At 36.8% G+C, this 15,899-nt stretch overlaps 1 protein-coding gene across 1 annotated transcript; it reads right to left on the minus strand.

The window, feature by feature from the left end:
• Positions 1-8,121: 8,121 nt before the first annotated feature.
• LOC114631084 (putative olfactory receptor 5AK3) lies at positions 8,122-9,066 on the minus strand. The gene has a single exon (XM_028779385.1). It carries the CDS (start codon positions 9,064-9,066, stop codon positions 8,122-8,124), a length of 945 nt encoding a protein of 314 aa, XP_028635218.1.
• Positions 9,067-15,899: the final 6,833 nt, after the last annotated feature.

A 15,899-nucleotide genomic window follows, 5' to 3' on the forward strand; every position in this document is an offset into this window, starting at 1 on the left:
TTGTCTCAATTTGTGATTTATTTATTATTTCTATTTCCATTTTTAGATCCTGAATGGTTTTGTTCAATTTCTTCACCTGTTTGGTTGTGTTTTCCTGTAAGGCTTAAAGGAGTTTTTTTTCCTCTTTAATTTCTTCTACCTTGTTACCTGTGTTCTCCTGTATAGTAATACATACACATAGAAATGTATAGTGCTCTACCATCATCATGAGATGTGATTTTAAATCTGAATCTTGCTTTTCCGGTGTGTTGGGGTATCCAGGACTTGCTGTTGTGGTAGAACTGGTTTCTGATAATGCCAAGTAGCCTCGGTTTCTATTGGTAAGATTCTTGCACTTGCCTCATGCCATCTGTTTATCTCTGGTGTTAGTTGGTCTTGCTGTCTCTGTCTGGAGCTTGTTCCTCCTTTGGGCCTGTAAGCCTGTGATCTTAGTTTTGTCAGCACTCTTGGCGAGAACAGCTTTCTCCTGGCAGGGTTTGGGCGAGGAGGGCTGTGGGACAGCCTTAGCTCCAGGAACCTGTCCCCAGCTGTGCCACCGATCCTGTGCCATGTGCACTTCTGGTCCGTCCTGCTTTGGACAGTTATTGGATCTCATCTCTGAGCTTATGAGCAAGAGCCCTTCTAGGAGACTAGCTCTCTCCTGGCAGATTTTTATGAGGAACAGACTTAGCACCTGGGTGCAGATTTATGTTGAGTGATATTAATGACTGATGATTATTAATTCCTGTATTTTGATATTGGTGGTGAAAGAGAAAGAGAGAGAGGGAAAGTCTGCTTGTGTTTCATTCTCTAATTTTGGTTTTCCTGTTAGATGATTAATTTCTTTTCTTCTTTTTTTTTTTTTTTTTTTTTTTGGGATGTAATTACCCTCCTTGTGTTGGGCTGTTCCTTCTAGTATCCTTTGTAGGGATGAATTAGTAGAAAGATATTGTTTAAATTTATTTTTTGCCCTGAAATATCTTGGTTTCTCCATCTATGATGATTGAAAGTTTTGGGGATATAATCGTCTGTACTGACATCTGTGGTTAGGGTCTGCAAGATATCTGTCCAGTATCTTTGGGCTTCTAGATTCTCTGTTGAGAAGTCAGGTGTAATTCTGATAGGTCTGCCTTTATAGGTTACTTGGCCTTTTTCCCTTGTGGCTTTTAATATTCTTTCTTTGTTCTTTACACTTAGTGTTTGATTATTATGTGGTGGGAGTATTTTCTTTTCCGGTCCAATCTATTTGGTGTTCTATAAGTTTCTTGTACATTTATAGACATCTCGATCTTTAAGTAGGGACATTTTCTTGTATGATATTTTTTAGTTTATTTTCTGGCCTTTTGAGCTGGCAATCTTCTTTTATTCCTATTATTCTTAGGTTTGGTCTTTTCATACAGTCCTAAATTTCCTGGATGTTGTGTGTTAGAAACTTTTTAAATTTGGCATTTTCTTTGACCAATGTATCAATTTCTTCTACCATATCTTCTATGTCTGCGATTCTGTCTTTAATCTTTTGTATTCTGTTGGTAATGCCTGTAGTTCTTGTTCTCTTTCCTAGGTTTTCTATCTATAGTGTGGTCTCTGATTATGTTTTCTTTATTGCTTTTATTTTCATTTTGAGGTTTTGAACCGTTTTATTTATTTCCTTCACCTGTTTGATTGTACTTTCCTGTATTTCTTTGAGGTATTTATTTATTTCCTCTTTAAAGGCCTCTATCATTTTGATAAGATGAGATTTAAGGTCATTGTTTGCTTTTCTGGTGTGTTAGGATATCCAGGGCTTTCTATAGTAGGAGAGCTGGGTTCTAACTGTATCATATTGCATTGGCTTTTGTTGATTGTGTTCTGTGCTTGGCTTTAGCCATTTGGTTGTCTCTGGTGTTGGCTGGCCTGATAGTCTCTGGTAGTAGAAGTCCTCTGGTACTAGTTGTTCTGGGTGACAGCAGGCCTCCTGGGAGACAGCCAGTGCTGTGGTCCATGTGTCAAGTGCATATCCTCAACTACAAGTAGATGTATGGACTGGGAGATGGAGCAGAAAAAGGACAGAGCAAGCCTTTGGGTTCCTGGACTTGATGGCGACCCAACAGGCAGGGAATCCTTATGAGGGGATGGGAGATGAGCAGGACTGGGGTGTATGATGTAAAACAAAAAATCAATAAAAAGTAAAAAAAAAGAAAAATACTTTTAGTATAGATTTAAATATGAACAGTAAGAGAGAGAGAGTGAGAGCAAGAAATTATTCTTTAATATTGACTTTTTTCCTCATTATGAATACATCTGAACATCTTTGCCTATACCAAATAATCCCATATTTAGTTGTATATAAAATCCATGTTCATATATTGGTAAAAAATAAAACATAGTCTTCTATGAAACAGAAAATCTGTATCCTAAATTTAAAAACAAACAGATATAATGTTACATGAATTAATTCTGTAATACCACATTGGTCATTGTTCATTTAAAACTTTACACTTGTTTTTTTTGTTTGTTTTTTTGTTCCTCCTAAAACTCAAATGTAAAAATAGTATACATCTGCAGAGTCATTTATTCAACTAGTACTCTACTATATTAGAATATTTTATGTAACTTTCTGTGAGTTTAATTTACATTGATCTTTGTTATGATTAAACCTTTAATTTCATGGCCACAGATTAAACTTGCCTCTGTGGGTTTCTGGCTTTTGGCTTAGTTGGTGAGTGAGTGCAGAGGAAAGGGCAGACAATCTCACACTCAGCATTCCTCATTGATGGCTACAATCACAATTAGGCACACAGTTGCTGATAAAAGTGGAAACTTTGACTTGAATGCAAGGATTTATTTATTTTTCATTAAAACAAATATTGAGAGTCAAGATCATCATGCTTGCAATTTCCCTAGTGTTTCTCATATACTTGATGCCTCATAATCTAATGTATCTACTGTAACTCTGGACATCACCTTGTCTATCAGAGCTTGACAATAACCTACAAAGGGGATAGAGTGACAGGCACATGTTGAATGCGGCCCAAGAGACAACAACTTCCCATATCACTCAGCAGTCTTCCACGTAAGGCCATTGGTTAGGCCTCTATAATGCAGAGCAAAAAATTGCTGTCTTGTTCCACAGCCAATTGGGACTTGATTTTAGAGCATTTGTAGTTGATAATTTTGTCTGTCCTTCCATGTGTATATATTTTATGGCACCTCTCTTTCAGCATAAGTTTCTGTCTCTTATGCCATGGAAGAACAATCATTATAATTAAGATATATGTATAGAGGTTTTAAAATCCACAAACTGGTCATCTAAGGGAGGAGGAGGGCTGATTACATACCTTGTCCAAATGAGGGACAATGTATACCTCATAGTTTACCAGAATACCTTGTAGAATTATCATAAACTAAGTAACCATTTTCTACTTTTCTATCCTTTTGTTTTCTTTTTTGGCTAGCCAGGAATCACATTAAAAAAGATCAGTAAAGCTACACATTACGAACAAACAGTTTCTACAGAAGCCCTTTTTCTTCATACATAACCCCACAAATGGTGACTTCAATGCACACATTATACATATACTGATTACAAATTCATTTGAGATGCTCCAGGGCATTTCTAGCTACCTTGAGCTAACTTCATGCTGTCCCCTGAGCTTCATTGTCTGACAATTACTCTGCTGGCCTCCATCAGGACCACCTCAAAAGGAGCATCCAAGTCTGCTCTACCAACAACATGTAGTCCAAGGTTGCCCACTAGAGGCCTGCTGCATGAGTAACATTCAGATTAGGCCTGATTTCTGGATACCTACTACACCAGGAACATCCAGGGACAACCAGAAGGCTAAAGACCAGACTGAACACAAACAATAAGAGCTAGAGCGATATGACATCTTCAGAGCACAGCTGTCTTACTACAGCAAGCCCTGGATATTCTAACCCACCTGAAGAGCAAGAAAATGACCTTAAATCCAACCTTATAAAGCTGATAGATGCTTTTAAAGAGGAAACAAATAAATACCTCAAAGAAATACAGGAAAATACAATCAGATAGAGGCCTTTAAAATGAAACTAATAAATCCTTTAAAGAAACACAGGAAAATACAATTAAACACATGAAGAAAATGAATAAAATCATTTAAGACACGAAAAGGGAAATAAAAGTAATAAAACAGACTCTGAGGGTGACAACTCACTAAAGCTGCATCCCTGGAGCTTTCTGTACAACTTGAATGCAGCTTACTAGTTGAAGGAGTCTTGTGAGAGAGTGGTATATAGAATTGGAGCGAGCTGGAGGGTTCAAGGACACCACAAGAAGACCTACAAAGTCAACTAACCTGGGTCCATGGGGGCTCAAGGAGACTGAATCACTAACCAAAGAGCATGCTGTGCCTGGACCTAGGCCTTACACATTTATAGCAGATTTGGAGCTTGAACTTCATGTGGGTCCCCTTACAATTGGAATTAGGGCTGTCTCTAGCTCTGTTTCCTGCCACTGGATCCCCTTTCCCTAACTGGACTACCTTGTTAGGCTTCAGTGGGAAAGGATACGCTTAGGCCTCCTGCAACTTGATGTCCCTGGGTGGGGTGGTACCCAAAGGGGGGAATTTGATTTCTCTGAGCAGAAGGGGAATGTATAAGGAAGGAAGGAATAATTTGTAAGGGTGGAACTGGGAGGAAAGGAGAGATTGGGGTGGGGCTATAATCAGGATGTAAAATAAATAAATAAATAAATAAATAAACAAACAAATAAATAAATGGAGTTACTGAGTATATATAAGGTTTTAACACTGGGACCCTAATGAATGAGGATTATGTCCTTATAAATTACATTTAAAAAGTTCTATTCCCCTCTCTTCCTTTCCTTTGCTTATAAAGCTACCATGGGAAGTTTTCAGTCTGCATCTCAGAAGTGAACCCCCTGCCAGAACCTAATCAAGTTGATGTCCTAATTTCAGGCTTTTACTCTCCAGATCTGTGAGGAACAAATTTCTGTTGCTTAGAAACAACCTAGGCTATAGTAGCTTGTTATAGCAGCCCAGACTGTCTGAGATTGAAATTTTTACACAGAGCGAAGGGCATCTGTTTCAAGTGTTTAAAAATAGGAAAGCAGCTTTTGGATGTGGGTAGTGAATAGATGCTGGACAAGTTTTGAAGTGCTGCTTGAAAAAGTAAAATGATTCACATCAGGACAGAGAGAGAGAGAGAGAGAGAGAGAGAGAGAGAGAGAGAGAGAGAGAGAGAGAGAGAGATATTTTATTTATTCTTGGAGCTTAAGAAACCATGTATTGGTAGAAAAATGATGGTTATGATATTCATGAAGTGTCTCAATGTGAGTTTGAAAGGGAGAGTTTTACCCCTTAAAGTATTTAGAGGACAGTATACGAGGCCAAAGGAGATTATTCCCCAGACTTAGGATACCAGAACTCACTTCCCTGATTCAATACTTTCTTTGGGTCCATTACCCATTCTTATTTATATTTTTACTATTCCAGAGAAGGAATTATGGCATGAATGTCACTCTTACCACTGCATGTATACATGTATGCATGTACATGTGCATGTGTGTGCTTGTGTGTATTTATATTTCAGCTCTTGTGTAAATCAACAACTTTATTGGTGTTGCTAATAAGAATATGAGTGAGGGATTATTTACAAAAGCAGGACTACTCAAAGCCATCTATGTCACCACAACATTCTGTGTGTTTCTTCTGGGCAGCTTGGATGGTCCAAGAGCCTACCTCAGGCCTTTTCTACATTACCCAGAAACTGTTATTTTGAAAGCACACAATTAGCAGTTTCTTAGATTAATAGTTGGAATTTTTTTTTTTAAGAAAAAATAATTTCTTGAAACTCACTTGCATGCCCCAGGGTGGAGCGGTACCCAAAGAGCGGTGGGGCGGGGTGCGGGGAGCTTCAGCTTTTCAAGTGAGTACTGGAATTAAAGGTCAGGTTCTTTTGCTTACAACTCAGGGACTTTATTGAATGAGCACTCATGCCCTCCTTTCCAATTCTGAGTGAAGACTTGAACATCTATAGTAATACTCAAGAACTGTTGTTGGAACTCGTAAATCATGATCTCCCATCATGAGTTTGTTGTAGGTGAGGTCTAGGTGCTATATAGTCTATCTCAATGAACATATTCAACTCATCTGTGTGCATGCTTTGTTTATTGATTTTGAAACAGCTATGTAAAGGGAATGAAAAGATGGCTTAACATTTTGGCGCACTGGTTGCTCTTCCAGAGAACCTGGGTTTACTTTTCAGCACTGACATGATAGTTCATAACCACCCACAGTGCTAGTTCCAGGGGATCTGAAGCTCTCTTTTGGCAACTATAGGCAACAGACATGCCAGTGGTACACAGACACACATTAAGGCAAAACTACTCATACACATAAAATTTGAAAAAACTAGATTAATGCACAACTAATAAATTCTTGTAAAGAAATAAACATAGAGAGTATAATAATGAATATTTTGTCTTAACAAACATTAAATGGCTAGAGTTTTGTATATTTGTTTATGGCAGGCATATCATATAGTTTCATCAAGGTATCTCCTGAAAAACAATTTACTTTGAGAGACAATCTACTGTTTTGCAGGAGGTTTTCCTACATATGTTCAGATCACTGATGTGAGGGACAATAAGGTACTACAGATTTTCTGCTAATGGCTGATTTTTGACTAAAGGGCTCTTTGGTTCCACTGGAATTCCCATTGAGTTTCTGTAGTTTATAGTGACTTATCTAAATAAAAGAGATTCATATACCTTTTTTTTTAGAATTAACAGAGCACAGATTTTTATTATAATTACATTAATGAAAAATTTTTTTCTTTTTGGTATTTTACTTTTTTTATTTTTTAAATTTTTTGAATTTATTTTTTGAAATCAAGTCATAATTTTTACTTATTCACACATGTGTTATAAACACAAGAAGGCAGGACATGGGGAAGGGGATGACACCGCAACGTGGGTGTTCAGGGGGAGTACAGATATCTTTCAGAACAGGGTATTGGCTGGGTGAAGGTTCAGGGGACAGGTCACTATGACTCTGCCTATGATTCACTTGTCCTTACCTAAGTTGGTATTATCCACCAAGGCTACCTATTTACAAGGTCAATGACTACTCAGGCTGGTAAATTTCCACAAAAGTTGCCTGTTTACAATAGCGTATAGTCATCTGTTTCAATGTTTTTCCACTGAGACCCAAGACTTGGTGTTAGTATACATGTATGACAGGCCTATTGCTGATTTTAGGCCTATGGCTGATTTTAGGCCTTCAGTGTATAAGCAGGGCTGCCCCTGACATCTCCTCCCTTCTCTAAGTATAGAAGGGCTGTGGCGATTTTAATCTTGCGAATGCAGGGATAGAAGCCTGACCTCCAGTAATTGAAGGGGACTTTGTAATGGCTCCGGTCCCCCTGTCGTTGTCCAGTGAGGCATGAGGGCTTTACCCATCCCGATGTCTTTTTCCTGGAGAGGGGATACTTTTGACATTAACCCCTATGCAGTCAGGCTTGTCCCTCAGGGAACCCAGAGAGATATTTTTACCTTTTAAAGTGGATATTTACCAGTAAGTTTTTAGATGACTGTATTTAAAAATTATCCCTATTGGAGACAAATAAGATATGCTCCCAGTAGTTCCTTTCCCAAAAATGGGGATAATTAAGTTAAGAGGACGATCAATAACATAAATAAGTACTTTCAAGTATCAAGGAAAGTAATAAATGTGTAAATATAGAGCAGAGATGACAGTTTGGATAAAAAAGATGTTTTGTAGATAGGAAAGTTTTATTAACATCAAGATTGTTTGCAATAATTTGAACAGAATTGGCAATGGAAATGATTGTAGATAATTTAGAGAACAGTTTAAAAGAATGAGTATATAATATTCGTTAATTTTGATAATGACGGTGTGCAAATAGGGATTTTCTATGTACTTAAATACATTTGAAATAAATTTTTCTGCATACATTTCCTCCTTGGTATTTGAATAATCTCTGTGAATATACTTCTCATCAGAACTGTGAGATGCTTTCAAATATTCTAGGGTTGAAAGAGTCTCTGGACATGATTTCAAAGATCAATGTGCTACAGTGATAGTTTGTGGACATTTTAGATGAATACTAGTCTACTGAGTAATAAACATGTTGTACTGAATTTTAATAATTTAAATCCAATTTAAGGATCTTTTTCCTTGTGGCTTTTATAGCATCCTTGACCTCCTTATTTCTCAAGCTATAGATCAGAGGGTTCAGCATAGGAATCACAATGCCATAAAACACAGAGGCCACTTTCATATTCTCCTCAGAATTGTCTGAATGAGGTTGTAAGTACATATAAGCAAGGGTTCCATAGAAAATGGTGACTGCTGTCAGGTGGGAGGCACATGTGGAGAAGGTTTTCTTTCTCCCTGCAGTAGAGGACATCTTTAGGATGGCAGCCATGATGTATATGTAGGATAAGATAACAACCATCACAGTGAATGTCAAGTTAAATCCAACAAAAATCAAAATTAGCATGAAATTAGTGTCATTGTTGTAGCATGAAAGAGTGACAATTGGGGGAATGTCACAGAAAAAGTGATTGATTTTTGACTTACAGAAGGACATTGAAAATGTAAATCCAGTGTGTACTGAGGAATTTATTGATCCCATGAGATAAGAAATAGCTACCAACTGAATACAAACTTGTCGAGACATGATTAAAGAGTAGCGAAGGGGCTTACAAATTGCCACATACCTGTCCACTGCCATAACAGCGAGGAGATAACAGTCACTGGTTGCAAATATAGCATAAATAAATAATTGTATTGCACATCCCTTAAAAGTTATTGATTTTTCTTCTACCATGAAGTTCTGCAGCATCTTGGGAGTGATGGCAGATGTGTAGCAGATATCAACAAAAGCCAGGTTTTGTAAGAAGAAGTACATGGGAGTCTGAAGTCTGGAATCAGTGTTGATGAGGAGGATCATCCCAGTGTTGCCCACCATGGATGTCACATAGATAACAAGAAACAAAACGAAGAGGACACATTGGCCATCTCTCTGGACTCCAAATCCCAGAAGATAGAAGTCAGTGACTTCAGTGCCATTGCCTTGTGTCATAGCTACCAAGAGTCTATAGGTGATCAAGAAAAGGAGCAAAATAAGAAAGAATCGTTCATTAGATTTAAGAAAATTCTTATTTTTCACTTCATTCTTTACTTTGACATTCACAATAAAGACTTATAAATAGGTTCGTTGCTTTGCATGTGTATTTTAGTAATAGATTGATTTAAAGGTACAGAATACTTCATGGAAAAGTCAACTTTGAATATACAACTATAAGAAACACAAATCTCATACTTTTCTACTCTATTATGTAGGTGTTTGTATTTGTGTGCGGCAATATACAAATAAAATTTTGACTGTCTCAAGAAGGCTATACAATTTTTACACATTTATTTTTTATTAGTTTATTAATTGTGATTCAAACTCTTGAATTGAGCAGAAAAGCCTGTTTTTTGAGACATTTATAAGGTGTACACAATTTTAGTGGTTTCAAGATGTTTTTGTACAACTGAGGTGATGACCTAACACTATAACTTTGTGAAATGTTTCCAGAGGTGAGCTCTGGGGAATACTGAGTTTAAAGTAGTTCTCCTTCCAACTGTGTTCTTCTTACATAGTACTTGGTGTGATTGAGAATTCTTTTGGTTTATATCACTGAATTTTAGGGGTTTTCATTTTTATAAGTAGTTTATTTCTGAAAGATGTTAAAAGTTATTTTTAGTGTGTGTATGTGAGAGAGAGAGAAAGAGAAACAGAAAGAGAGAGGGGGGAGAAAGAGAGAGAGAGAAAGGGAGGGAGGGAGAGAGAAAGAGAGAAAGAGAGAGAGAGAGAGAGGGAGGGAGAGAGAGAGAGAGAGAGAGAGAGAGAGAGAGAGAGAGAGAGAGAACGTATGCAGTCGGTGCACCTGTGCCCACAGAATCCACAGAAGGGTTTTAGACCCTGGAGTTTGAGTTATACGCACTTGGGTATTCATAATCAATGTACTGGAAACCATACTTGTATTCTCTGGAAGAGCAGCAAGTGCTTTTAACCCTGGAACCATCTCTCTAATCCCTGTCAGTCTTATTTTAAAGAGGTGTTATTTTTCAATGAAGTGAACAAGAAAAGTTTTTGAATTAAAAGTCATAAATATATGGTTTTGTAATAACAGTACACTTTTGTACCTCAAAAGATAGAATCAGCATTGTTGAGTACTGATTTATTAGCATCAAGAAGATCAAATTTTAAGCCAGCAATAAAGAAAGCTTATGATTGACTACATTTATCTTGTAGAATTCCTAAAATGTTCAGGGATTGATATTGATAGATCTTCCCAGAGGGGACATAAAGGAGTATTAAAACTATGAGCATTGATTCAGGGCCCTCTGAAAAGCAGATCACCAGTTACTTAAGTTTACCACAGGCAACAGATTTTCTGTGACTTACAGTGTAAATATTCAACATAGGTCACCAGATAACCCAAAGCCTGAAGAAAGAAAGACCATGGGAAAAAGCAGGAAGTATGATTAAAAAGCATTATCTTCTGACTCAAATAGCTCGTCAAACCATCAACACTTTCCACAGATAGTAAACAGTAATATAACTACTGAACGATATATGCTAGCGTTGAAATAGTTACTGAAGAATATATGTTAGTGTTGAACACTAGGTATTGGTTTCATTCTGTAGCATACTCAACAGAGTTGAATTTTGTTCATATAATAATAATTTATATAAATAGACTTTTGTACCTGTAAAATATTATCTAATTGAAGTAATCAAATAATTATATATTGAGCCATATATTTATATATTTATAGTTCTACAATATATATACTAACCATATTTAAAATATAAAGTATTGTATATAAAATAGTCATTATATTTATAATATATGGCATAATATATAAACATCTATAATAAATATATATTTACATATACAATATAATTATATAATTAAAGGAATTCCTTATGAATGAACAAATTATACTCTAAGTATACACAAACACACACAGGGACACACACACAATACATAAGTGTAACTGAAATATGTCCTTGGAGAATACACCAAAATTAAGGGGGAAATAAATATTATGTAGAAGGATCATTTTTGACTTATCCTGAGTGACTTATTACTTAATGCCAGATATAGATAGCATGAAAAGAGACTACTACTCTCTAAATCGCACATCAATATGAAAGCAAGTTATTTTAAAAAACAAAATATCGAAAGCTTAATTTGGACACACATACAGAATTGCATACACAATCAAGTGGGATTTTGTCCATGATTGCTCTAGTTTCAGATGTGGAAACCAATCAGTGTAATCAAATACATTCACAGCAGAAAGAAGAAAAATAATCAAATAAATTTATGGATAAAGACATTTGGAAAAATTCAACACTTCTTCATTATTGTATGAAAAACCTCCTAACATTAGTTCTTACTTAATGAAAAAAATCTACAGGAGTTATGATTAGAGACTAAATGCTTGCCTTCTAAGGTCGAGGAACCAGGTGACTGTATCCTTACTCCTGTTCTGATATTCATCATACTTCGGATAGTTCTATCCAGTAACAGATTTCAGGAACTACAAAACAGCACTGTCCTACTAGCAAAGATACAATGCTCTATATTAAGGAGCTGAAGAAATTTCACAATAAAGGTGACCATGTGAACAGCAATAGCATGTCTATATTAGCAAGAGACTGGTGAGAATTGAGACTTAAAATATATCTTTACTGATGGCTGAAAAAACAAAATATTTAAGTATAAACATAATAAAATATACATAAGATTACTATACAGAAAATTAGAAAATACTGATAAGAGAGATAATAAATACTGAAAAGTTACACTGTTCATGTGTTGTAGCACTCACTCAGTACAATGAAATGTCAGTCTTCTCAACTGCTAAACAGATGTGATGATGCCTATTAATTTTCAAGCAATATTTAAAAATTGATGCTGAAGGAAAAGTTATTTAAAATATCTAGAACTGTTAATAAAAACGAATTAAGTATATGAATGAGGCCACTCCCCATATCCAAGACCCTGCTATTTAGGTTGCCAATCCCAGTGGCTACTTGTCAAGGACTGCCAATTTGTGACTATGTGGGTTATATGCCCTAGTAGAGTACCTGCTACTATTATTTGAAGAATTGAAATAGTATTAAAGCACTACTTTACCACTGACTTACCATTATGCACTTAGATTAATGTATCCCTCAACTCTTATCAGAGAAGTTTTTTTATTCAGTGGATGTCTATTAACATAGAGACCCTCAAATTGTCAAGGCTCAGAGAATGAGAGAATTGTAGATCTCTCAGCCCTAAATAGCACACCTCTACAATGACCTCTCCTTCTATGGCTCAGGGGTCATCAAGAAAACGGGATCAAAAAGAGTGTAAGAGCCAGAGGTAGCGGATTGTAATAAGGAAACTCTTTTTAGGCACAACATAACATTTGCACATATGAATTAACAGTAGTTGTGAAACACAAGCAAAGGATGTGGGGTAGCTTAAGTCAGACAAAATCCCAGCATGGAGACAGGAGGTGGGCGTGAAGTCAACTCTTAGTTGAAGAGTCATTGGCAAATTGATGGCTGCTGAGAGAGAAACAGTCAGTTTTCTTTATGGATATGGCTCCTAGTAAGTTGACCATGCTCTAGTGGATGACTACACATCCAAAAGTATTTGGGAAAGATATTGTATAAACTTGGTTTTGTCATGGAATATTTTGGTTTCTCCATCTATAGTGATTGAGAGTCTTGCTGGGTATAGTAGTCTGGGCTGGCATTTGGAACTAGAAAATATCATCCTAAGTGAGGTAACCCAGTCACAAAAGAACACACATGGCATGCACTCATTGATAAGTGGATATTAGCCCAAAAGTTCACAATACCCAAGATACAACTCATAGACCACATGAAGCTCATGAAGAAGGAAGACCAAAGTGTGGGCGTTTTGGTCCTTCTTAGACGGAATAACAAAATACTCATTGGAACAAATATGGAGACAAAGTGTGGGACAGAAACTGAAGAAGGGGCTGTCCAGAGACTGTTCCACCTGGGTATCCACCTCATGTGGATGCCTAAAAGTGCAGGCTGACAAGATCCTGATATAGCTGTCTCATTAGAGGTATGCCAGAGCTTGACATATAAAGAGGTGGATGCTAGAGAGAAGACTGAAGGTGCTGAAGGGGTTTGTGGACCCATGGGGAGAACAATAATTCCAACTAACCAGAGCTCCCAGGGACTAAACCACCAGCCTGGGAGCACTTAGGGAGGGATCCATGGCTTCAGCTGTCTATGTAGGGGAGGATGGCCTTGTTGGGCATAGGTGGGAGAGGAGGTCCTTGTTTCTGTGAAGGCTGGATGCCCCAGTGTTTCAGAATTCAAGGGAAGGGAGATGGGAATGGGTGGGTGGGTGGGGTACACCCTCATAGAAGCAGAAAGAGGGGGGATGGGATGCGGGTTTCTGGGTGGGGGGAAGTGGGGAAAGAAGATAACATCTGAAATGTAAATAAAATATCCAATAAAAAATAATTAAAAAAGTATTTGGGTAACACAAACTGGACTTAATGAGTTTTATGAGGTGTATGTGTGTGGGGGCAAGGTTAGTAAGAAAAGAGGGCTGGATTTTGGAGCAATTGGGTGGGGGGGTAAAATGTTAAAAATTCTTGCCGGGCAGTGGTGGTACACGCCTTTAATCCCAGCACCTGGGAGGCAGAGGCAGTCGGATTTCTGAGTTCTAGGCCAGCCTGGTCTACAGAATGAGTTCCAGGACAGCCAGGACTACACAGAGAAACCCTGTTTCGAAAAACAAAACAAAACAAAAATTATTTGCATGAAATTCTCAGCAAATGATTACAAAATTAAGAAAAAAAATGCGTGTAGCACTCCACTTGCTTTCAGGTCTTAAAAAAAAATGCTACTATGCTAATGCATACTCCTATATTGGAAGGACAAGCACACAATCAAAGTACATTAGGGCTCCCAAGAGTAAACTGAACTCAGGTGCATCCATTAGTTTTTGATTAACATGAAAAATCATTGAAAAAATGATACTGCTAGATTATTTGACTATCATTAAGATGGTGATATGTGTTCAATTCAAACAATATGCTAAATAAAAATAACTCAAAATACACAGTATGTTTAAATCCACAAATACTGTCATGAAACATTATAAAAGTAGGGAATGCTTTGTGTCCTGCAGCTAGTGAAGAATTCTTTTCCATGACATGCAAAGTAAAATAAATAAATGAAAATAAACAAATACATTGAACTCTCAAAAATATAAAGTTTTACTTTGTTAAAAACTCAACTAAGAAAATGAAAAATGAAAGGCTTAATGTAGAGTTGATGAAAAAGGTTTTAGATCTAAACCAAATAAGTAAGTGTAACACAGAGAGTAAAAGAAAAGCCAAATTAGAAAATTGGAAAAATATATGAAAAGACTATTTCACCAGGGGAAATATATGTATGAATACATGAAACCACTCAGGTTTTATTAACCATTAAGAAGATAGGAATTATCAACATGACGGGATGTTATCATACCAACTACAATGAGCCATTACTGCTCAACCATCGTCATTGGTAACATAAAAACAGTGGCAAAACTAAAGCTGGCAAAGACTTGAAGCTATGAGTCTTTTATAGATTGCTGTGGGCATGAAAAATGTCATAACTGTCCTACAAAAATAACTTGGAAGTATTTAAGAAATCCAAACATACAGTCCAGTCCCTATACTCGGAGCCAATTTTGCTTACACAAAACTTATGCTTATGTCAAAATGTGCAAAAAGTTTCAAAAAAGCTTCATTGGCAATCATTTAAAAGTGTCAACAGCTAAAATGTTCTTTAACAAACTGTTGGTTAAACAAATCTCATTATATTACACAGTGAAACAGCACTTAGAATCAGAGAGAAAAAAATGTGGACAATTGGTGACTCTCCATGGCAATATCTAATTTGCAAAGGTCAGATAGTGTATGACTTTACTTACAATGTTATCAAGATGGCAGGATTTTAAGATAGTGATGTGACTCGTGATTGACTTAAGTTAGAACTAGTAGATAGTTGCGGTGGTGTGTTTTTAAGTAGCAGGTGTGAGAGATCTCTGTAGGATATTTGATATCTCGGCTAACATGAAGGTTTTGGAAATCTGTCTAAAGAAGTGAGAAAATTCCATATAACCATATAACCATTGTACCAACATCAAAGCTCTGGGTTATTATGTAGGATAAAATCATTGAGGAAGAATCAGCCAAAGGCATGAGTGGAATTTTCTGAATTGTCTTTAAAATCTCCTGTGAATCCATGAACCTTTAAAACCTGAAAAGAGTTAGTAGAAAAGCATAGAGCCAGCTGTGCAGTAACGCAAGCATCAAACAAGCAAATTTATGCAAACTTGTCAGCATAGGACAGGCATTGAGTGAGCTCACCCAAATGGCTTTGACAACATATGCCAAACAGTGATTAGTTGACTCAATTATGTTTTCTTTACCTTCTTTCCCAGGAAGTACTCAGCCAGATGAAAACAAACCCTTTCACCCAAGATGGTGTGCATCCTCTGGGCTTTGGTGAGTCATGCTGGGACTCTGTCTTTGTTCCATTGCTTCCTGTTCACACTGCAGTGATCACAGCTGATGTACAAAAAATGACATTTATTTTTTGTTCTTTTACTTACAGTGGTGTAGCTTTCAGATTTTCTCTCTGTAGTTGGTTGAGGTGATTGTCAACTAAAGCTTCTATGTTTCTTCCTTATCAGGGAGTTTATACCCGAGGCCTATATACTCTCTTGACAATCTGGGTCTCCAGGGCTTACTAGGAATTGGATAAACAACAATCATTAGTGATTATAAAAATTAGCACCTTTTAATCATTATAAAGGATTTCAT

The sequence above is a fragment of the Grammomys surdaster genome, unplaced genomic scaffold, assembly GCF_004785775.1.
Source record: "Grammomys surdaster isolate TR1022 unplaced genomic scaffold, NIH_TR_1.0 350, whole genome shotgun sequence".
Classification (NCBI taxonomy): Eukaryota; Metazoa; Chordata; class Mammalia; order Rodentia; family Muridae; genus Grammomys; species Grammomys surdaster.

Coding starts and splice junctions, on each gene's coding strand:
- LOC114631084 (XM_028779385.1), bottom strand. CDS start 9,066: ATGACACAAGGCAATGGCACTGAAGTCACTGACTTCTATCTTCTGGGA.